The following is a 22,010-nucleotide window of genomic DNA, read 5'->3' as shown; positions in this document are numbered from 1 at the left end:
TACAGCCATAGTGTGAAATTAGATACTTATCATACTTATCAGGACATAGTATGAAGAAACATTTATATAAGCATGACTCTGAAAGATGTTTATTAGTTACACAACCTGTAAAGATATTTATAGTTCAATCCTATGCATGTTTATGCAAAAGTCCCAATGTAATCAATAGGGTTTACTCAAACAGGGAAGTGTGCACAGAACTGCAACTCACCCAATCCAAAATTCAGAGTCATGCCACTTTAAGCTGTTTTGCAACTGTTTTATACTTGTTTCTATGGTTATTGGATTTTAAAGGGATATATTTCTTATTGTGAGCTTCCTTGGTTTCCAGTTGGCAACCCTACCTCACAGGCATGTTGGAAAGATTCCATATATACAAACACATTAGAGATGTAAAACACATACACCCCATATAATAGTTTGTTGTCAAAACCAGTTGGTCATTGCAGAACTTTTTTTAAAACAATAAAATAAAATCAGCATTACTTTACCACATAACTGAAGCACTGACACCTAAGTAAGCCCTGCCAAATTGCTTTAAAAAATAGGATTGGAGGAGGAAAGATTTACAACACAAACACAATCCTTCGCTATGTACACTCAAAAGTCCCATTAATTTACAGCACAATCCTAATCCTATTGAATTCAAAGGGGTTTACTCCTGGCATGTGGTATTAGCATTACATCTTTACTCCCAGAAAAGCAAGTATAGGATTAAAGCTTCATATTGCAAAGGTTTTCAAAACACTGCCTTTTTCAACAACCCAGGAAAACTTAAACTTGTTTGACTCCTCATAATCAGAAAAGCATAACGCATTGTAATAGCATTTAGATCTCCTGCACATAAGAGCAAGACTTTTCCTACTGCTGAAAGCTACAAACATACTCAGTCTATGAGATTTTCAAACAAGCAAGTAAAAACAGCTGTTTTCTGGACTTGCAGTGGGTTCTAGTAATTGCCTGGAGATCAACAAATCCCTTGTTAGTCACAACCCTGACTTCACTTATTGGCTACAAACCTGAAAGGGTGGGGTTAGAGCAGCCAGCTAAGAGCTAATTTAACAGAAGTTGCAGGGGGTGGCTAATGTTTTGGTGTATATCTCTTGAACCTGACCACCTAGAAACTTAATTTTTTTAAAATGAAAGCTGAGAGTCCAGAGACTGAGGTGAGTCACTTGGAGATCTAGAGAAGACCCCAAAAATCCAGAGTCTTTGGCCAAAATCCAAAGTATGCTGCCTTATACTGAATTAGGCCACCAAGCCCTCTACAGTCAGCAAGGCTTGGATCTTCTCCAGCAGATGCTGGAGATTGAATCTGATCCCTTATCCATATGAAGTGTGGGGCCATAACTTTTCATCTGAGCCTGTCTGAGCTCTAAGATCTTCAGGGGGAGGCCCTTCTCTTGGTCCTGCCACTCCCACAGGTACATCTGGTGGGAACGTGGGAGAGGGCCTTCTTGGTGACTGCCCTAAGGCTCTGGAACTCCCTTCTCCAGGAGGTTAGACTAGCCCATTTGCTGTCCTTCCACAAGCAGGTGAAAACATTTATATTCTGACAGGCTTTTAAGAACTCTGCAAGGGCTTTTAAGAGCGTGCCATTTTACTTACCTATATCTTTGGCTTTTTTAATGGATGTTTTAAATAGGGTTGCCAGGTTCATGGCCTGAGACTGATCCTGTATCTTTAGGAGAAGAAAAAGTCAGCCAAGTGCAAGTGTTCCGGCCAACACTGTAATGGGAAAAACCACAAGATGAAATTCTCCCTTCCCCCTGCACAACTTTTAAAGATACAGAAGTCCTCTTAGTTGCCAGGCCTGGCCTCCAAGAGGTCTTCTGTATCTTTAAAAGTTGTGCAGGGGGAAGGGAGAATTCCACCTTGTGGGTTTTCCCATTGCAGAGTTGCAAGAACACCTGCACTTGGCTCACTTTCTCTTCTCCTAGAGATACAGGATCGGTCTCAGGCCATGAACCTGGCAACCCTAGTTTTATATGGTTTTAATTCTATAGATAGTTTAATTACATTTTAACAATAACTTTCTCTATGCTTTATCTGTGTTTTATCTGTATTTGTTTAAAATTTTGTAAGTCACCTTGAGTTCCAGTTTTGGGGAAATATAAATGAATGAAAGAATGAATGCACACTTTTTCTTTGAACAATGACTCAGGCAATTTTGTTCCATAGCAGACACTGTCATTGGGGTAGGAAGCCAATAAAGTGTGCAATTTGAAAACAGTGGGTCATGACTCAAGTTGTTTATTTATTTATTGCTGAAGTGGTTCCTGTGCCTTTAAGAGCTGCACAACAGATTCAACAGGCAGCGTTTTCCCCACAGTGTGGAGATGCAACAATGAAGCAAGTTTCACTTGCTGAATTCCTGCCTTCATCTGACTATTGAAGGAACCACAGCCTTTAACCACAGTTAAAGAAGAGAGCAAGCTTAGGTGTGGCATATTTACTTATATGAGGTGGATGTGGGGAACCTTTGGCTCTCCAGATGTTGCTGAACTACAACTCCCATCATCCCTTCCCATAGGCCATGCTTTCTGGGATTGATGGGAAAATCTGGAGGGCCAAAATTTCCCCACATCTGTGATTAGGAATATGCTCACCTCCATTGTCTTGGCTTTCTGCTTCTTCATCCTCTTTTCTAGGTGAGAAGTGATTGCTCCAAAAAACCAGCTATGGCGAGTGTGCTGCTGGATGTAAGTATTACCAGAATATTTTTCATCCACTGGACTCTAAAATGAATAAAACTCTCTAAACTAAAAACATTGAAGAGGTATACCAGCAAATTAAGGCTACTACATTTAAAGCACAAACTTAGGCACGTCTACTCAGAAGTTAGTCCTACTGATTTCTGTGAGACTTCCTCCCATTTATAATTATATAGGATTGTAGCCTGATTAATTGCTTAATCAGTTCAAAACACTTTTAATTGACTTAAAGGATGCCTCGATTAATCAGCCAGAAGATTATCTTTAAAATACAAGTACTTATAAAAAATAGTGGCTAGCAAGTACCATCTTAAAAAAGGCAATTCCTTTGGTGTGAGAGAGATAATGGGAAATGCCTCTTGTAAGGGGATCCTTGATGCAACAAAGCCATGAATAACCTAAAAACAAAGTATGTTTTTTTTCAATATTGCAAATTTCTGTAATTTAATCAACTGATGAATCAAATAAAACTGATAGTTAATCAACTAAGATTTCTTTAACTGAGTGACAACTCTACAATTAATTCTTGATAAACAGTGGGGGAAACAGAGGGATCATAGCTCAGCAGTCAATCACATACTTTACCTATACAGTAGGGCCCCACTCATACAGCGGGTTATGTTCTGGACCCCCGCTGAAAAGCGGAACTCATTGAATAGAATGGTGTGCGATACCTGAAAACCGCTGTAAAGGCGGAACTAGCGCCATATGAGTGGGGTTTTGGTCTAATTGAGACTGCCGCATTAGAGAAGCATTGTAAAGCGGCGCCCTACTGTATAAGGATCCTGGTTCAATTTCTACATCTCTATCAGCAAGAACATAAGAACAGTCTGCTATATCAGGCTAATGGCACATCTAGTCCAGCATCCTGTTCTCACAGTGCCCAACACCTGCCTATGGGAAGCCCACAAGCAGGATCTGAGTGTGACAGCACTTTCCTCTTCTGTAGTTTCCAGCAACTGGCATTCAGAAGCATACTGCCTCTGACCGTGGAAGCTGGGCATAGCCATCATGGCTAGTAGCCATTGATAGCCTTATCCTCCATGGATTTGTCTAATCCTGTTTTACAGCCATCCAAGTTGGTGACCATCATTGCATCTTCCCAGAGCAAATTTCATAGCTTAACTATGCGTTGCATGAACAAATACTTTCTTTTGTCTGTCCTGAAACTTTCAACATTCAGCTTCATTGGATGTTCACTTCTAGTGTTGTAAGGGAGAAAAGAACTATTCTCTGTCCACTTTGCCATGTATAAGTGTATACATTTCTATCATGTCGCCTCTGACTTGCCTTTTCTCTAAACTAAAAAGCCCCAAATGCTGCATCCTTTCCTCATAGTGGAGTTGCTCCACCCCGTTGATAATTTTGGTTTCCCTTTTCTGAACCTTTTCCAGCCGTACAATATCCTGTTTGAGGTGAGGCAACCAGAACTGTACTGAGTATTCTGAATGTACCTGCACCATAGATTTATAGAACAGCATTATGATATCAGCAGTTTTATTTTCAATACCTTTCTGAATGCTCCCTCTCATGAAATTTGCCTTTTTCACAGATGCCACAAGATAGGTTGACACCTTCATCGAACTATCCACTATGACCCCAAGGTCTCATTTCTAGTCAATCACCACCAGTTCAAACCCCATAAGCATGTTTTTTTGCGCCAACATGCCTCACTTTACATTTGTCTAAGACCCTGAAGAGTTACTGCCAGTCAGAATAGACCAAGGGTGACCCTCCAGATATTGTCAAATTCCAACTACCATAAATCCCAGTCAGCATGGCCAAGGGTCAGGTATAATAGGAGTTGTAGTCCACAACATCTGGAGGGCCCCATGTTGGCTACGACTGGAATAGGCAATATTGAGCTAGATGGACTAATGGCCTCAATAGATTTACATATTTAATATGTACAGTAGGAGCCTTGGAAGAACTGAATGGCTATAACCACAGTTATACTGCGATGCTGATTTCCTTGGGGGATCTAAAATCTTGAGATTACTGTCCATTTCATGGGTTACATTTTTCTGTCAATGAGCCAGAATATTTTGGAATGAAAAGAAATCAAGAGCCAATATAACTACCCTCAAAGCAACTTGGGAAAACAGAGGTGATGGGTGAAGATTGAGAGAACTGCCCCATTCTCCAGGGGTGGGATGGAACAGAGCTATGTGAATTCTGTAGTACCATAGATAGGAAGCAGGAAGCTGCTTTATACAGAGTTCAGCTACTGGTCCATTTAGCTGAGTATTGTCCACACTGATAGGGTTACAGACAGAGGACATTCCTAGCCCTGCCTGGAAATAGCATAAATTGGATCTAGGATATTCTGCCTAAGAACGTAAGAAGAGACTGCTAGGTTAAGCCAATGGTTCATGTAGTCCAGTATTCTGTTCACTCAGTGGCCAACCAGATGCATGCAAAGCAGATGTTCTCCCACTGAGCTATGGCTATTCCCTACAATAGATGGAAAGAGGTATATGATAGCATCACAGCAGGGTCAGGAACCAGCACTGAATCTTGCTGATTTATTCAGATATTCCTCTGCCGTTCTCAGGTGCAATTACTCTCCCCTTGCTGGATTTGGTTGGGCACAAAGATTTCTGCAATGCATTTGGCAAGTGCTGCAGCGGGCTCTAGTGGTCACTTGGCAGAGCTACAAACATCTGAGGAATGTTGCAAGAGACATCACATTTTGAAAAGGACATCTCTGACAGGTCTGCTCAGATACGCATTTTACTTAAGCCATAAAATGAGAGGCGGAATGGAAATAATGTTCATACAGCTTAGTGATGATTTCTCACCTAGAGATGTGAAGGCCCAGAAAAGACAACAACAAAAAAACCACAAAAAACAAATGCTTTCCCCCACATTTTCTGGAAATTCAACATCTCTATTCTCACCTAGAGGCCAAGTGTGTTGCCTCAATAATAGATGATAAATAATTCTACTGAGTAGACCCATTGAAAGTAATGGACCTAAGATATCTCCATTTATTTCAATGGTTCTGCTCTGAGTATGACTAAAGTTGGATATATCCCTAAATGTTTAGTTAATTCATCAGTTAAAAATCAGTAATTTTGATTGAAAAGACATTCCTGATGAAACAGGTAGATTTTTGTTGTTTAAGTTACTATTTTTTAATAAACAACATTTTTTAAAAAAAATCCTACTCTTTTACACAGATTACAGCCCTTCTAATATAGCTGCAACTGGTACACAATGCAGCGGCTCGCCTGAGTAAGAGTAGCCAGCGGTGAGACCACATTACTCCAGTGCTGAAGGAGTTGCACTGGTTACCAGTTACTTTCTGAGCCCAATTCAAGGTGTTGGTTTTGACCTTTAAAACCCTGTACGGTTTCGGCCCAGTCTATCTGAAAGAGCGCCTCCAGCATCATCAATGTTGCCGCTCAACAAGATCAGCCTCAAAAGACCTTCTCTCCATCCCACCAGTTAAAACAGCTAGATTGGTGAGAACTAGGGAGAGGGCATTTTCAATTGTGGCACCCACTCTATGGAATTCCCTCCCAAGTGACATCCGCCATGCTCCCTCCATGATGAGCTTCTGCCGGAGCCTGAAAACCTGGCTTTTCAGGCAGGCCTTTGGGGTGGGTTAGATTTTAGTGTTATTGTTGGAATGTTAAGGTTCTAATGTGAATTGTATGTTTTTATGTTGTACGTCACCCAGAGTGGCTGAACAACCAGCCAGATGGTTGACTAATAAATTTAATTAATAAATAAAAATAAATAATATGGGAGCATACTGGAACAAGATTCAGAGGAGGGCAACAAGGATGGTCAGGGAACTGCAACCAAAGCCCTATGAGGAGAGACTGAAAGAATTGGACATTTTTAGCCTTCAGAAGAGAAGACTGAGGGGAGATATGATAGCACTCTTTAAGTACTTGAAAGGGTGTCACACAAAGGAGGGCCAGGATCTCTTCTCTATCATCCTAGAGTGCAGGACATGGAATAATGGGGTCACATAATAGGAAACTAGATTTTGGCTTAATATCAGGATAAACTTCCAGTTAGAGCAGTACAACAATGGAACCAATTACCTAGGGAGGTGGTGGGCTTGCTGGAGGCATTCAAGACGCAGCTGGACGGGCACTTGTTGGGTATGCTTTTACTTGGGATTCCTGCATTAAGCAGAGGGTTGGACTCCTGGCCTTATAAGCCCCTTCCAACTCTACTATACAATGATTCTGTGACAGATGTGAACGTAAATTTTTTTTTTATGGGAATGATTGTTTGATTCATATGAAAATATATACTGATTTAGGCCATAATTCTAACCATGTCTACTCAGAAGCCACATTGAATTCAATGGGGATACTCCCACGTAAGTGGAGTTAGCCTAAATTGATTAATTAAAACTCATTGTGTTACTCTGCCAAATGTTCTTTAATTGGAGGATAGCAATGTACATGGGTTGTTGGGGTGAGGTGGTCTGGTAGAAACAGCAATCTTGACCTTTGGTAAAGTCTTAACAAATTATATCTCGTTTAGAAATACATCACTAGGAAGCAAGGAACAAACTGGGCAATGTCTTACACAATACACTTAGCATTTATACAGCACATTTCAGGTGTTCAAAAGTGCTTCATACACATTAGCTTAGTAATCCCACAATAACTCTGTAAGGTAGGTGTCCTATCCATTGAATCTCAATTCCTTCAGGCTCCACACAAATATTAGTAATGCAACCTGGCTATATACAGCTCTTTGGCAAGGCTCTAAACACAAGCCTACAGGAGTTTCTTCTAATCCCGAGGAAGAGAAAGAGGGGAAAAGTCTGCATGCTGGGTTGTGCTTAGGGGAGGGGTTGTGCTTAAGGGAGAGTACAGGGAATTCACCACTTGAGTGAAACATGGTAGGCCAACATTATTATTTTGGTTGTAGCAGATGGGTGGCAGTGGCAGAGGAAGAGGCAACCTAGTCAGTTTTTAGCTCACTAAAGAGAGATTTGTAGCTGAGATGAAATCTGAACCAGGGATCACTTTAAGGCATAACAGATATTCAACAGCAGAGAACTAGGATTGATCCACACATATAAACACGTAATGGTCTTCAAATATTTACCATAGCAGGGTCTTGGGTCAATGTTCAAAACCTCCAAGCTGCATACCTGTTCACATATCAGCAGCCGCCTTACCTAACAAACTGGTCATTTTTCTTACCTCCTGCAACTGAGGAAGAGTTTTATCAAGTGTCTGCTTGCAGGAAGGCCTTGAAAGAGAGGAAGGCCTCCTTTCCTTCACCACCATACTAAGCAAACCCAGCAAAGGCCTCTTTGTTCCATCTCCTCTTTTGGCAAGGAGGCTTCTCAAGTAATTCCTCAAGGGAATCATGGGCCTATTGGAAGGTGGTGATATTTATAAAGATGTACCAAGCCACTGGTATGGTTTCTTCTCTTTCAGCTTTATCTATTTGTCCAGCCCTTTTTAAGGTACAATGGACAGGCTTGCCACTTTAAAGAAATTTTAAAAGCAGCAGCTCTGTCTTACGTAACAGAGATAGGCCCAAATCCAAAGGAAGTGGGACTTATGTTAGTAGCAACTAACGAATGGTACCGGAATGGTCTTGTGGCCTACTTCACAAAGGACATTCCTCTGTTTTTTGAAGAGCAGCCAGTACTGTTTGAGGGCCAAGTCTGATATAAAGATAAGGAACCCTAAGAAAGGAATATAGGAATCTGCCTTATATTGAATCAGACTATTCATCCACTTAGCTTGGTATTGTGTACTGACTAGCAGTGGCCCTTCAGGGTTTCAGGCAAGGTTCTCTCTCAGCCCTACCAGGACATGCTATGGATTGAACCTGGGACCAGCTATGGCCCTTCCCTAAGGGAGAGCAGAAGCTTTGAGGTTGCCCTTCAGTCTGTCAGCAGACTGGGGGCAGGCACACAAGTCTTCCCCACTATGGTATTGTGTGCTGTATTTCTGTTTCAATTATAATCTGGTGCCTTCCCCACCATGGCACTGTATTTCCATTTAAATTATAATTATCTTTACATGTCCATCTATACATACAAATCACCATATGCACATTTTATGGAAATTGATGCCTTCTTTTTGGTGCAGAATCTGACTAATTATTAAGGGACCATTCTGGAGTGAGCCATAGTGAGTGAACAGAAAAAAACCAATTATCTGCTTTAAAAGAGAGGGGTAAGGAAGAAAGTGGCCCTGAAAAGCCCCAATAGTGCTTTGCTTGTCTACATTTAGATAGACTGGCACTAAGAAACAAGGGGAAAAAATCATACCTGAAAAAGACAGAAGGGCATCATCAAAAACACTGGAGGCAACAATGTTGTCTGAATTCTCTGTAATATTCTCTGAATATTTTTATAAAAATGGAATGAATGGTGCCCACTTCAGACTAAACAGCTAGCGTGGAAGTACCCTATGTGAGCCTACGAATCCACAAACATGCAAGATACTTGCCCTTTCAACTCACTTCTTTCTGGTAGTATTAACAACATATTTAACTGCTGCACTAGACTTTTCATTTTGCTCAGACTATTATAAAATCATCATTTTCCTTAAAGCACCACCCACCCATGCCCCGGCTTCCTACTTTATGAACTCATACTTTTCCTTTTCAGAACGCATCCTTTGCACTTGGAGAATACACTAACAAATACAATCCTATACCTGTCTACTCAGAAGTATATCCCACTGAGTTAAATTTGTTGCATATTCCCAGTTAGGTAAGTATAGGATTGCAATCTAAAACAGTTAAAAGAAAGAAGAGAAAGTCACCAATGGAGTATTTTTATCTTTTTAATTTAACATTGAAATTGAACAACAAACTGCCCAATACAAAAATGTAAATTTTTATGTAACTGAAAATACATATTTATAACATAACACACCACACAAGATTCAGAACACAGCAGCACATTTTTGTCTCTTTTGTAAAAATTTGAGCCAAAATTAATATAAAAATGTGCTTTTATTTATGAATTGCATAAAAAATTGAATATCGTATCAGTCAGATTAGGTAACAAGTAACTGGAAAAATCCGTTTCAGTTAATGCTGTTTAGTGAAATAGTCCACATAAGTCTGACACCCTTCTCCCATCCCAGACAACCACTGCAGCATAGAATGCAAACTCCCAAGCAAAATAGTCCTACCCAACAGCTTTTGATTGCACTGGGTGATCCACTGACATTAGAAATATGGTACTTTGCAATAGGTGGTTCCACAATGTAGACCTACACATGCATTGATATCACACATTATTTCTTCTTACTCAATAACTTCTGCCTCCTTCAGAAGTACAGAACTTGATGTGATAAGGAAGCTCTTGTCGCACATACAATTAATTATTGGTGGTCCAGTCCTTATGTCATAAACACGCTTGCATAAACTTGCCCTTAGGACCCATATTAAGAACCTGTGTGTATGATTTTAGGATTTCCACCTGTCTTTAGATTCTCTTAGGCCGTCTTAATCTTCATCATCACTGGAAATGTCATGATCGGCATAATTGAAAGGTGGAAACTTAACAGGCAGCTCGCTCCATCTTTTGTAGATTTTTTTGGGGGGAGTTTTCTTGTCATTGGAAAAAACCACAAAATTTTTGATTTTTAAGCAAGGCAGGTCTAGACCTCGGTGCACCATCATAGTTCCCCAAGGCTAGGAAAGAAGTGAATGGATAAATAAGTAAATAAACGAAACAAACAAATAAGAAAAAATGATAGTTGAGTAAAATGATCACTGTTATTAAATATGTGCAGATGTTAGTTAAAAAGGCAAAATTGATTGATCCATAACAAGACACTTACTTGTCCACAATCTTTGCAGATAACTTCCCCATTTGTTTGGTAATCAGCTTCTTTTGCTTGCAGAGTCTTGTTTTCTCTTACAATATAAAGGCCCCTAAAATGTTTGAGAAGTAAGAATTAGGGTAATACAGGTCACAGCAGGGGAAGCTCAGGGTGGTAGTTGTGTGGTGGTGAGACAAAATGGTCTTTTACCCTTTCCACATCTAGACACTCCCCCTCTCTAGGATGCCTGAACAAGGCTCCTGTGCCACGAGTCCTGAACAGGAACACTTCTATTAAGAGTGTATGGATACACTGCAACATTAGTCATATTCAAAAGTCATCCTCTACACAGAGTGGGAGTGGGATTACATGGGCTGGCCCCACTCCCACTATCCACATCAGCTGTTCTGGGTGGGACTAGCATGCACAGCCCCACTCCCAGGCCACACATTCTTTGACAAGTGTGGAGGGAAAGTCCTGAATCAGACTACTGTGTTGCAGTTCCCACCCATTTCTTCAGTTTCCTATTTATTTATTTATTATTTGATTTATATCCCGCCCTTCCTCCCAGCAGGAGCCCAGGGCAGCAAACAGAAACACTAAAAACACTTTAAAACATCATAAAAACAGACCTTAAAATACATTAAAACAAAACAACATTAAAAACATTTTTTAAAAAAGCTTTAAAACCATCTTTAAAAAAAGGGTTAAAAACATTATTAAAAAACATATTAACAAGCAATTCTAACACAGATGCAGACTGGGATAGGTCTCAACTTAAAAGGCTTGTTGAAAGAGGAAAGTCTTCAAAAGGCGCCGAAAAGATATCAGAGATGGCACCTGCCTAATATTCAAGGGGAGGGAATTCCACAGGGTAGGTGCCGCCACACTAAAGGTCCATTTCTTATATTGTGCAGAACGAGCCTCCTGATAAGAGGTCCTATTGAAATGTATGAAGGTTGAGCACAAGAAAAGTAGATTGTGTCCTCTGAGCTACAAGGCCCAAGCAAAACACACTGGTTAAGAAACACAAGCTACACAGAAAAGGGACAACACGATGACACTTACTCAAATTCCTTTTTGACGCTGACATGATGCATGTCTTCAATAACTTGTATGTCTCCTCCTGAACATATTGACTTGGTGCAGTTTTTGCAGAGGAACTTTATCAAGGATGGGGTTTTCCTGCATATTTTTAAGTGCTCTTTCTTCGCTTTCATTTTTACTTCCATTCTGCTTTGCAGCTGGAAGCCTCGGATCTAACAGTGGAACAAACCACACACACAGTCATCACCCTCCCAAAGTCACACACAAAGAAAGAAACAGCAAATATTTTGATTTCTGAGGTTAGCCTTCACGTTTGGAAACTGATTCAAAAAGCATTTAAAAACCACACTTCTGCTTCTCTGCCTATTGACCCAAATAAATAAATAAATAAATCAGAGTACTAAGAGAAAAAAAATGAAAAATCTGCATTACATTGATTTCTTTATACTATAGATCTTCTTAAGTTTATAATTTGCCCTTATTGGTGGTAAGTCTTTCCTTCCCGTCCATATTCCATAGGCTTACGCTGCTTTGCAAGATAATATTGATTTATGTTTATGTAATTATAAAAAAAATAGTAGACTGCTTTTCACCATGGATGTGATCTCAAAGTTGGTTCCAATACAAACATAAAACAGCACAGCATTTAAAAACAAGGTGACATCTAAAACAGAAATTAGCAGCAGCAGCAATACATAATACAAACAATCCTAAAACACCAGAGCAGTTAATTTCCAAATCAGCAAGGAGTTGGTACTATACAATTATTTTAAATTTAAAAAATGCACCCTCATTTTTTTAAAACTAAGAATGTATACATTAAAAATATGAGGGTACATTTGTTCCACCTGTTTTTCTCAAGGCCAAATCTGACAGTGTGTAAAGCAGGAGGTGGGGACCTTTCCCTGAGCCTCCTTTGACTTTGCATTCTCACTGTCCACTGTCCCAGGCAGCCCAGATTACTTTTGGTAGCGGAGCTAGGCTGAGAGAATAAAAATAAGCAGAACAACCACACTAATAACAACACTGTCATCACCACTTAGGATTTGTATACTTTTTTTCAGCATTCAAAGCCTCAACTTATTTTAATCCTGCCAATAATCCTGTATCGTAGGCCAGGAAAAGGAAATGAGCCGGTCAGTGTACTGATCAGAGTGTCAGACCAGGACTTGGGAGACCAGGGTTCAAATCCCCACTTGGTTCTGAGGCTCACTGGGTGAACTTGGGTCAGTCACATTTGGTCCACTTGATGCCATCTGAAGCAATTGGCTCCAGCCAGGGAAGGAAGGAGCAAAAAGCCCCAATCTGCTGCTTCACACGTCAGGCAAGAGCTTTCCTTTGCTTAAGAGGAAGGGCTGAACCCTGCATTGTGAAGCAGCGGGCTGCAGCCCTTCTCTACTCAAGGAACTGCACAGGAATAAGCAGCTCACACACAAGGAGGGACAACCTTGAGACCTCAAACACCCCAAGTCCCTTTCAACATATTTAGCAAGATTTTTAAAAAAATGCTCTTTTTACAACCAAAGCAGCCCCGATTATGGTTCAGGCCATTTACCTTATGTAAATAATCTTCTCGAGGCATCTCTTGAACACGTCTAATGGCTTTGTGCATAATTTTCTCACGGAAGATGTTGGCGTTTTCATGTTCAACAGCCCCAGATCCACCTGATGCCACAAGTACATAGGTACTTTCATCAGCTCGAGCTCGGCCACGAGCCTGGAACAGACATGACAAAAAATAAATAGAAGGTGTGTACAGATGTACATACAAACAGGAGTGTGTATGTGTCCCAGCTGTTGTCAAATCCACCCACCCACACAGACTGGGGGTGAACAGCCCTGTTGATTCAGGCTATGAATCTTGCTTCCCACAAGGCTAGTCAGATACTTCCAAAAAACCAGTTCATGAAGGTAATAAACCTCTCTCTAGAAATGTGGATTCAGAAGATTAATGACTCTGAATAGGGAGATTCCCCCTCAATTGTCTAAGCCCCCCTTGGTGGCAAGAAAATGCGGAGTTTTATGATGAAGAGAATATGGAGAACAGGGAAGGGAGAATGACAGAGTGTCCTGGAAGAAAACCCGGCTGGTTGGCTAGCACACTAAAAAGGAGCACTTGACACTGCAACATCATGTTGTAGGTCCTAGTTGTCTAGCTTAATAATGAATTCACTAATAGGCAAAAAACCTTGCGGTTTAAGAACGTACCTATAGCCCACATATATTTCTATCGAACTTTAAAAAGCAGGGAAATTGGGCAGCTATAGTGAATGCACCAAGGGAGCAGGAGACCTGACCTCCTCTCTGAGATATTGTACTGCCCTATAAATTTGTCAAAATACAAACACAATTTGGGTTGGTCTTTTACAGTCCAATCCACTTCATGTGTAGCTTGGAGGAATTGGCTAATATGTGCCTCGGAGCATATGGTGAGTGGTGGCAACACTTGCCGTCTCCAAAGATGGAGAATTATATTTCTGTATGTTTGTTGGTGTTCTTCTTACTTTGCTTCTTTCCTGTGTTACTGTTGTTTCTACAGAGAATCTAATCTAGAAAAAATTATTTCATTTATCCTAGAAATCTGTGTCAAATTTATTTTTATTAATTTCAAAGTCTTTTAATTGGTCAATGTCATATGATGGTGAAGACAACCTTTTGTGTTTCAAATTGGAGGTTATGTTCTATTTCTATTTTGGGTGCATTAACAGTTGAATCTGAAACTGCAGTTTAATGTAAAATCAGACTAATTACACTACTTCAGCAATGACTCTAGCTGTTGGAAAAAACAGGATGCATGTTTTCAGCCTGTTATGTTTAAACCACTTCATTTAAGGCAAGGTGGGCACAGTCAATTAAAAACATACGAGCACACCTAGAAGTTTGCTAGAATATATTTCATCTTGTGCAAACTGAGACACTCCTGATGTGCACTGGAGACTATTCTGCATAATAGTCAGTGCCATTATTCCACAATTATTTTTGGAGGTTTTTTTAGTGTAAATTTTGCAAAGTGTTGCTGTACTTCACATATTCACAGAAATAGAAACAAAAGAAAATGATTTCCTATAGGAAACTTCACTAAAATTGCAAAGTAAATCAGACATATTTAAAGTGACCATCTGAACTGTATCAACTGTTTTAATAATGTTGCTTCCTCCCTGCTAAAACAAGATCAGCACAGCATATGTCTTCTTTCTATTATCTGGGCTGATTGCAGGTGTTGCCACCACTCACCCTATGCTCAGATTCACATTACCAAATTCTTCCAAACTACACAGAAAGTGGATAGGACTGTGAAAGACCAAACCAAATTGTGTTTGCATTTTGACAAATTTGTAGGGCAGTACAGTGTCCTGCTCCCCTGGTGCGTTCACTATAGCTGCCCAATTTCCCTGCTTTTTAAAGTTTGATAGAATATCTGTGGGCTATAGGTACATTCTTAAACCGGAAGGCTTTTTTTTTGCCTATTAGTGAATTTCTCTGCTTTTTAATCTGGGAGATAAGAAATGGGATCCTGTGCAAGTTTGCTAAGAATGGATTGATCATTTGCATGCTTATTGAGTTCAGTGGGATCTACTCTCCTGCAATCATGCTTCGGATAGGTGAAACTGACCGGGGGGGGAGGGAGGGAGGGAGTGGGCAGAGGAGGAGGAAGAAGAGGGAAGAGGAGGAAGGGAAAGGTAAGTCTGATCATTTGCAAGCTCAGTTCAATAGGATTTACTCCTATGCAATCATGGTTAGGATAGGTAAAACTGACCATGGGGGAGGAGGAAGGGGAGGCAGGTTTGATCATTTGCATGCCTATTGAGTTCAATGGTATTTACTCCTGTGCAATCATACTTAAGATGGGTAAAACTGATCATGGGGAGGAAGAAGGAGAGAGGGAGGAGGGGGGGATTGGAAGGGGATGGGGAGGGAGGGGCAAAGGAAGGGGGAGAGAAGGGGCAAGAGGGAGGGCATAGGAGGGAGGAGAAGGGAGTGTCAGTTTATTCATGTCATGGCCCCGTCAGAGGACTCCTCAGATGAGGACGACTCAGGAGTAACAGCAGCAGACCCAGGAGCAGCAGGAGACACGGAGGAGCCTCCTGAGAATCCAGCTCCTTCTGCCCCTCAGCTGCAGAGCACCCCAGGGACAGCAGAGGCCCTGCAGCCAGACACAGACAGTGAACAGGATACTCCCCCCTCACCTGCAGAACGGAGACAGCAGAAGGTCAGGCAGAAGAGAGGAAGGCCTGTCTCCTTAAGGCCCAAACGCTGAGGGCTCACACCTGCTGTCCATCCTGCTCTTTATAAGGCACACCTTGGCTGCAGCTTGTTGCTGACTGCAACGTCAGGCGTGGCTTTGTGTAGACCTAGTTTCCCTGCAGCATCTCTTTGACTGACCTCCTTGGCAATTGATCCCGGACCTCCACTGACCTCGCTTCTGGACTTCTGACTCGGCAAGTACGCTTCGGATAGGCCTGGCAGATTTACAACCCGACTGCTGGCTAAGGACTTTCCTTCCCTGCCAAAGACCCAGGAATTTCCAGCCCCCCCTGACACTGCTGATGCAGTGCAGAGCTGACAATTCATTTGCATGACTTTTGAGTTCAATGGGATTTATTTCTGTGCAGTCATGTTTGAAAATGGAAATGGACTGCCTTCAAGTCGATCCCGACTTATGGCGACCCTATGAATAGGGTTTTCATGGTAAATGGTATTCAGAGGTGGTTTTACCATTACCTTCCTCTGAGGCTGAGAGGCAGTGACTGGCCCAATGTCACCCAGTGAGCTTCATGGCTGTGTGGGGATTCGAACCCTAGTCTCCCAGGTCGTAGTCCAACACTGACCCAGGGGAGGGGCAGGGAGGGGAGGAGATTGGGTGGGTTGGCACTGAGCAGAGGGGAAGCCCCTTTCCTTTCTAAAAGGAAAACATTACATACATACATTTTTATTTACGGCCATTGACCAATCATACAGAAGGAAAACATTGTAAACACCATCATAGCTTTTCAGCGTTTCCGGCACCTTTTTATTCTATAGCAGGCACATGTAGCCTCCCATCCAAATTTAAACCAAAGCTGTCCCTGGTCACATCCACACCAGGCCTTTATTTCACTTTGGACAGTTATGGCTTCTCTCAAAGAATCCTAAGAAGTATAGTTAGTGAAGGGTGCTGAGAGTTGCTAGGAGATGCCCTGTTCCCCTCACAGATGTTCAATCAGATTGGCTGACTGTTAAACCAGTCTGGCCACTGGTGCTCTGTCAGGGAAATAGGAGTCTCCTCTCAGCACTCTTCACAAACTGCAGTTCCCAGGATTCTTTGCAGGAAGCCATGACTGTCTAAAGTGAAATTAAAGTCTGGTGTGGGTGTGGCCCCAATTAGGCAAGCCAAGCAGCTGTGAGTCTGGCTTTTAGAACACTGACAGTTGGTTCTTACTGAGCATGCTTGACATTATCATTCAGTTCAATGCAAAATTTCTTAATTAAAAATCAGCCAGGCATTTTTTTAACTTTTAAGCTGCAGAAGATGTAGGTCAGAGTATGGGGCAAGGTCAGTAGTAGGATTACAAGTACCCTGTGAACATGGCTGATTTTTTATGAATTTCAACAGATTATAAGAATGCTGACAGAAAAAGTCCAAAAGGGCTCTGGGGTTTTTTTCTCTCTTTTTACACTTTGAACTCTCTATTCTCTCTGACTGTTTTGTGTATCACCATGAAAATTGAGAGGGTTGTTAAGCAAGCATTTCTGAGTTCAGGACTATAGTTTTGTAAGGTTTTGTTTTGAAATGAGCTTATGAGAAGCATGAGAATGGCATGGGGGTATTTTCAATTTAACATTACGGAATGTGAAAAATCCATGGTGGCTATAGTATACAGCTACTTTTGTGGCTGTATAATTCTTAAAATCAAATTTATTTCTCCAGCATCACATGGCCTTAAGACAATCTCTGAAGCGGGAGGGGGTGGGATCTAAACATTCAAATAGGCATACCTGCACCATAGCTATTTCATTGGTAACAAGACCATAGCGGATAACTATGTTACACTCAGGGATATCCAGGCCCTCTTCTGCCACAGTAGTAGCAATAAGTAAGTTGACTTTTCCAGTGCGGAATTTTTCAATGACTTCCTTCTGTTCATTCTGTAAAAACACATTGTCAAATACATTCAACAGCCAATTAAACAAGTCCTTAGCATTTAGTGGGTTGTGTACAAAGTTGTTGCGCTTAGATCGCTTCTGCATCAACTTACAAAGGAGCCCAATTTTCAGTGAACATATAGCTGGGCACAAATTTCCTTGAAAAGTTTGAATGGATAAAACTGGTTCTCATATGACAGGAAGGTCTAGCCCAGTTGGGTTGGATGCACAGGAGACATAAAGCAGCACACTTATACAGACTCTGAATTAGACATCCAAACTATAAATCTATCTCAAAGAGACTAGAAAAAAACTATAGGTTTCTTGCAGTTTTTGTAAGAGATCTCCTCTTAAACAGATCCCCCTAGTTGAGAAGGTTGGAAGAAGTGCTCAATAAGAGCCTTCCCCTTTCTAGAATGCTTTGGTGTTAGAGGAACAACTTTGCATGCTCTTTCTTTAGGTTTCCTTCTGCAAGCCACTCATTACTACATGACAAAGGTGATACCTAAGCTTCCAAACCTAAGTAACCTGGGGTTCCACCATGCAGCTTGGCTGAATGATGGGGTAGGCAAAATATTTTCAGGTGTCCAGAGGGTTTTGTGGGCCATGAGACAGCCTTACTTGAGTCCTGACGCTATCATATTCCTTCTCTTTGCTTTTCTTTTTAAACAGAAAAGGCAAATTTAAAAAGGAGGAAATAGAAGACTGACCTTGCTAAAAGAAAAAATAACACACCTTGTGAAAGTAATCACAAGGCTCTGAAGGGACAGGCCCTGGATGGAGAGCGATGGGCTGAGTAACTGTTCATAGGATGTCCTTCCACTTCAAGAGACAACCAAGCTTTCCCACTGAATTTTTACAGGGATGATATGAGAGAGCTTTGCATGTTACCTTGAGTGGGCTTGTATAGCATGCAAAAACCCAAAAGGAATTTTGTTCTCTGTTTGACCGAAAAACAATCACTTGATTGTTGTCCAATCCTAAAAATATCACTCTAATTCTCAAACTTAGTTTGATTAAGGATCCCCCCCATTTTAGTTTTGAGATCTTAGTGAATACTTCAGCAATATTATGCTTTTATACCTTATCTCTTAAGCTATTCATAGTACTAAGTGCTAGTCTCTCTAACATTTGCACTGAGAAAACAAAATCAGATTTCAGGCTTGTTCATGGCAGAAGGAACATGATAAACAAAAGGCTCAGCATATCCTTGTAGTAACTATAAATTTCATCTTTCCAGTTACATTAGAATATAGTATTAAATATGATGCTAATCTTTACATACTTTCTCTGACAATACCACTTAACAAAAATCTATTACAGTATTTCTGGGGGTTTATTCAAGTACTTGCCAAATCAAATAGCAGAGATGACAACAGGCTAGGATTCCTAATCCAGGCTATTAAAGAATCTGTTCGCTTTCAACTGCAAGGTAAAGAAAAATTTGGTAATATATTTAACCTTTGTTCTTTACCTGAGTCATTGGCTTAAACTCACTGTTGTGTCCAGCACCAATAAGATAATGAGCTTTCACTCCAACATCTTCAAATTTGGGATTCTCTTTGATCCACTGATACAGAGCAAAAGCACTTTGCCGAGTCTTTGTGAAAATGATTCCCCTGGGCTCACCGGTCTTTGTGAATTCTTGCATTAACGTTGTGCGCAACTTGGCCAGCTTTTTATTTTCATATTGTACTTCTGTGGCTAACTCTCGCAACTTCCTCTCTTTGGCTTTAGAAAGAACAGATGTAAATGAATAGAGTATCACCAATGAACCTAACCTGTGGTCCTCCAGATATTGTCGGACTACATCTCCCATCATCCCTCATGATTGGCCATGTTTGCTGGAGCTGATGCGAGTTTGGGTCCAACCACATTTAAAGGGCACCAGGTTGGCTACATGTGATTTAAAACATAGTAAATATCGACATTTAGTATAGGATCACACTAGGTAAGTTACATCACAGAAACAATGGTACAGATATTTAGTAATGATGGCTAGGGAAAAAGAAATAATAGTGAGCAGTCAAGTAAAAGACTAATGGCACAATCCCATGGATGACTACTCAGAAGTAAACCCCACTGAGTTCAACTGGACTGACTTCTAGGTAAGTGTGTATTGAATTGCAACAACAACAAAAATGCACACAACTGGCAGACAAGAATGTACTCTAGGTTCTCAGCTATAGGCCTGGGTGTTTGTTGTGAAAAGTTCATGGCGCACACGCACACACAACTTTTAGGGTTGGGGATAAAATAAGCAAGCTCACAATACTTAATGCTTGCCACTTGAGCACCATTTGACAGAAAGGTGGCATACACGTTCAACAAATAAGTAATAATACTTTCAAAATGCATAAAATGAGTAATGAGACCTTTGTGAAAGGTTTCAATGGCTTTTCCATTGTAACAATGGAAAGTTGCAAACTGCTGGTTTTGTGCATTGTGTACATTAAGGATGCTTTCTAACTAATTTTTCCCTTACTGTGTAAGCGAGGGATGGAAAATCTCTGGCCCTCCAGAGAAGCAGAAGCCAGTGGGGCAGGCAGCAACATTGTGGCTTCCTGGGAGGACTGGGGGGGGGGGAAGCAGTGGTGAAGATGGCATAGTGCAAACCCACTGCACTGGTGAAGCCCCTCCAGTGTTCCCGCCAGTGCACCCCTTCCTCTCCTGGTATGATACAGTGACTCCAGTGACTGGGCAGAGATGGGAGATCAGATAAGGACCTGACTGCTACTGCTCAGATGTTGTTGGGACTACAACTCCCTCCATCCCTGACTGTCAGCCATGCTAGCTGGAGCCGATGGGATCTGTGATCTGACAACATCTGGAAGGCCACTGGCTCCCCATCTCTGGTGTAAGTGAAGGGCAGGACAAAGTAACTGATGAGGCTAGAGAAAAGGAGTTCCACAGATACATTTGTAACCTTCTGAGGTCATCACTGTGTCATTCATTGTTAGTCAAAATCTTCAAGCCACTTATTTATGAGCACCCCCTGCTGACGCAACTGTGCAGAACATCCAGATTGTGGTTCTTATTTGCATATAGGTTGTGGAAAAGTATAAGACAACTTGCCAAATGTCTCATGCTTACCATAAAATAAATTTATAAGAAATGTATCTGTTTCATTGGGGTTTGATGCTACCGGCTTATCCTCATCGTCTTCATTCACTGCCATCTTCTTATTCTTCTCTTCCTTATAAAAGGTTTTGAGATGGTTGTACGCATCAGTCATTCGGATGGTGTCATTAATTAGCAAGGCATCATTATATTTCTTCAAATGCTCTGCACAGACCCGTTGCTTGCGATGCTCTTCTTTGGCAGCTAAGCAGGGGGGAAAAATACATTCACCAAACTAAAAGACAGATGTCTGGGAAAGTCCTGGACAGCCAACATGGCAAAACATTACAAGTACTTAAAAATAAAGTGTTACCTTTCTTCTCCTCTTGAATTACCCACTGTTCATAGGTCTGAGATCCAAACTCAGCATTTGGGTTGAATTCGCAATAGATCTGGATCTCTGTCATTATGTTGATGAGTTTCTCTCTAAATGGATCCTAAAAATGAAAAACATGGGCATTCATTAAAAACATGGGCATTCATTAAAGAGGGGAGGGATATTCTGTCAACATCATCAACAAGGGATACAAATTCCTTTGGTTTCACATCATCTAGAGAAAGTTGCTAAAAATAACTTTTTTTACATGCTCCCCTAGAAATGAACAAAATAGCTCAATTACTTCACAACATGCCAATTAACAACAATGATAGATTATGCTTATGCAGCCAATGAAAAATGCTCCCAGGTTGCCAGCTTGGATGCAACAGAGGTGCAGAGAAAAGTGTCATCTCTGGCAACATTACTGACAGATCAGTTTGCGGTGGTGAGGATGAGGTACTATTGACTCCCATATCTCATTTGCTTCTCAAGGACCTCCAGGAAAATATTAAAATCAAGCTTATAAAGTCATTCTTTGACTGAATGAAGTTTCATTTCTTCCCCATTTAAAAGGTAGAGCACGGATAACCAACACAATGCCCTCCAGATGTTTTTTTTTATTACAAACCCCATAATCTCTGGCTACCCTAGCTGTGGCTGGCAGGAGTTGGAAATCCAACAACATTTGCCTCTGTATAATGCAGATGGTAACCAAAGGGAGTGAGGAGGGAGAGGGTTACTAGTCCTTCTACTCTTTCTATTAAACTTCAAGCACCACAGGTCCCAATGGAGGGAGTTACTCTGCCCTTGGGTGTGCACAGAATTGACAACAGGGAGTTTGTGTTTGCTGGGTACTTGCATGGAAAGAGCAGAAGGCAGATTGCCGTGTGTGAAACTCTTTGCACATTTAAA

At 41.1% G+C, this 22,010-nt stretch overlaps 2 protein-coding genes across 5 annotated transcripts in view; both read right to left on the bottom strand.

The window, feature by feature from the left end:
* LOC133376468 (prolyl endopeptidase FAP-like) overlaps window positions 1-7,872 on the bottom strand; it is an 81,213-nt gene extending 73,341 nt beyond the window's left edge. Inside the window, exons 1-2 of one of the 2 annotated variants that reach the window (XM_061608635.1) lie at window positions 7,797-7,872; window positions 2,610-2,738 (exon numbers count right to left, since the gene is read on the bottom strand). In XM_061608635.1, the coding sequence (XP_061464619.1) occupies window positions 2,610-2,738; window positions 7,797-7,799 (132 nt within the window). In that variant the 5' untranslated portion in view covers window positions 7,800-7,872. Of the gene's footprint in view, window positions 1-1,608; window positions 1,650-2,609; window positions 2,739-7,796 lie in introns of those variants that run through there. The other variant, XM_061608638.1, reaches the window with a different exon arrangement.
* Window positions 7,873-9,486: 1,614 nt separating this feature from the next.
* The window catches only part of IFIH1 (interferon induced with helicase C domain 1), a 38,717-nt gene continuing 26,193 nt past the window's right edge, over window positions 9,487-22,010 (bottom strand). For all 3 annotated transcript variants that reach the window (XM_061608632.1, XM_061608634.1, XM_061608633.1), the window contains 8 exons: window positions 21,093-21,216; window positions 20,753-20,983; window positions 19,134-19,390; window positions 17,513-17,662; window positions 13,092-13,253; window positions 11,558-11,748; window positions 10,508-10,601; window positions 9,487-10,358 (listed from right to left, as the gene is read on the bottom strand). In XM_061608632.1, the coding sequence (XP_061464616.1) occupies window positions 10,170-10,358; window positions 10,508-10,601; window positions 11,558-11,748; window positions 13,092-13,253; window positions 17,513-17,662; window positions 19,134-19,390; window positions 20,753-20,983; window positions 21,093-21,216 (1,398 nt within the window). In that variant the 3' untranslated portion in view covers window positions 9,487-10,169. The remainder of the gene's footprint in view (window positions 10,359-10,507; window positions 10,602-11,557; window positions 11,749-13,091; window positions 13,254-17,512; window positions 17,663-19,133; window positions 19,391-20,752; window positions 20,984-21,092; window positions 21,217-22,010) is intronic.

The sequence above is a fragment of the Rhineura floridana genome, chromosome 2 (assembly GCF_030035675.1).
Source record: "Rhineura floridana isolate rRhiFlo1 chromosome 2, rRhiFlo1.hap2, whole genome shotgun sequence".
In the NCBI taxonomy this organism is placed as follows: Eukaryota; Metazoa; Chordata; class Lepidosauria; order Squamata; family Rhineuridae; genus Rhineura; species Rhineura floridana.
The sequence above is the reverse complement of the archived record's forward strand: the minus strand, read 5'-3'. Positions and strand labels throughout refer to the sequence as shown.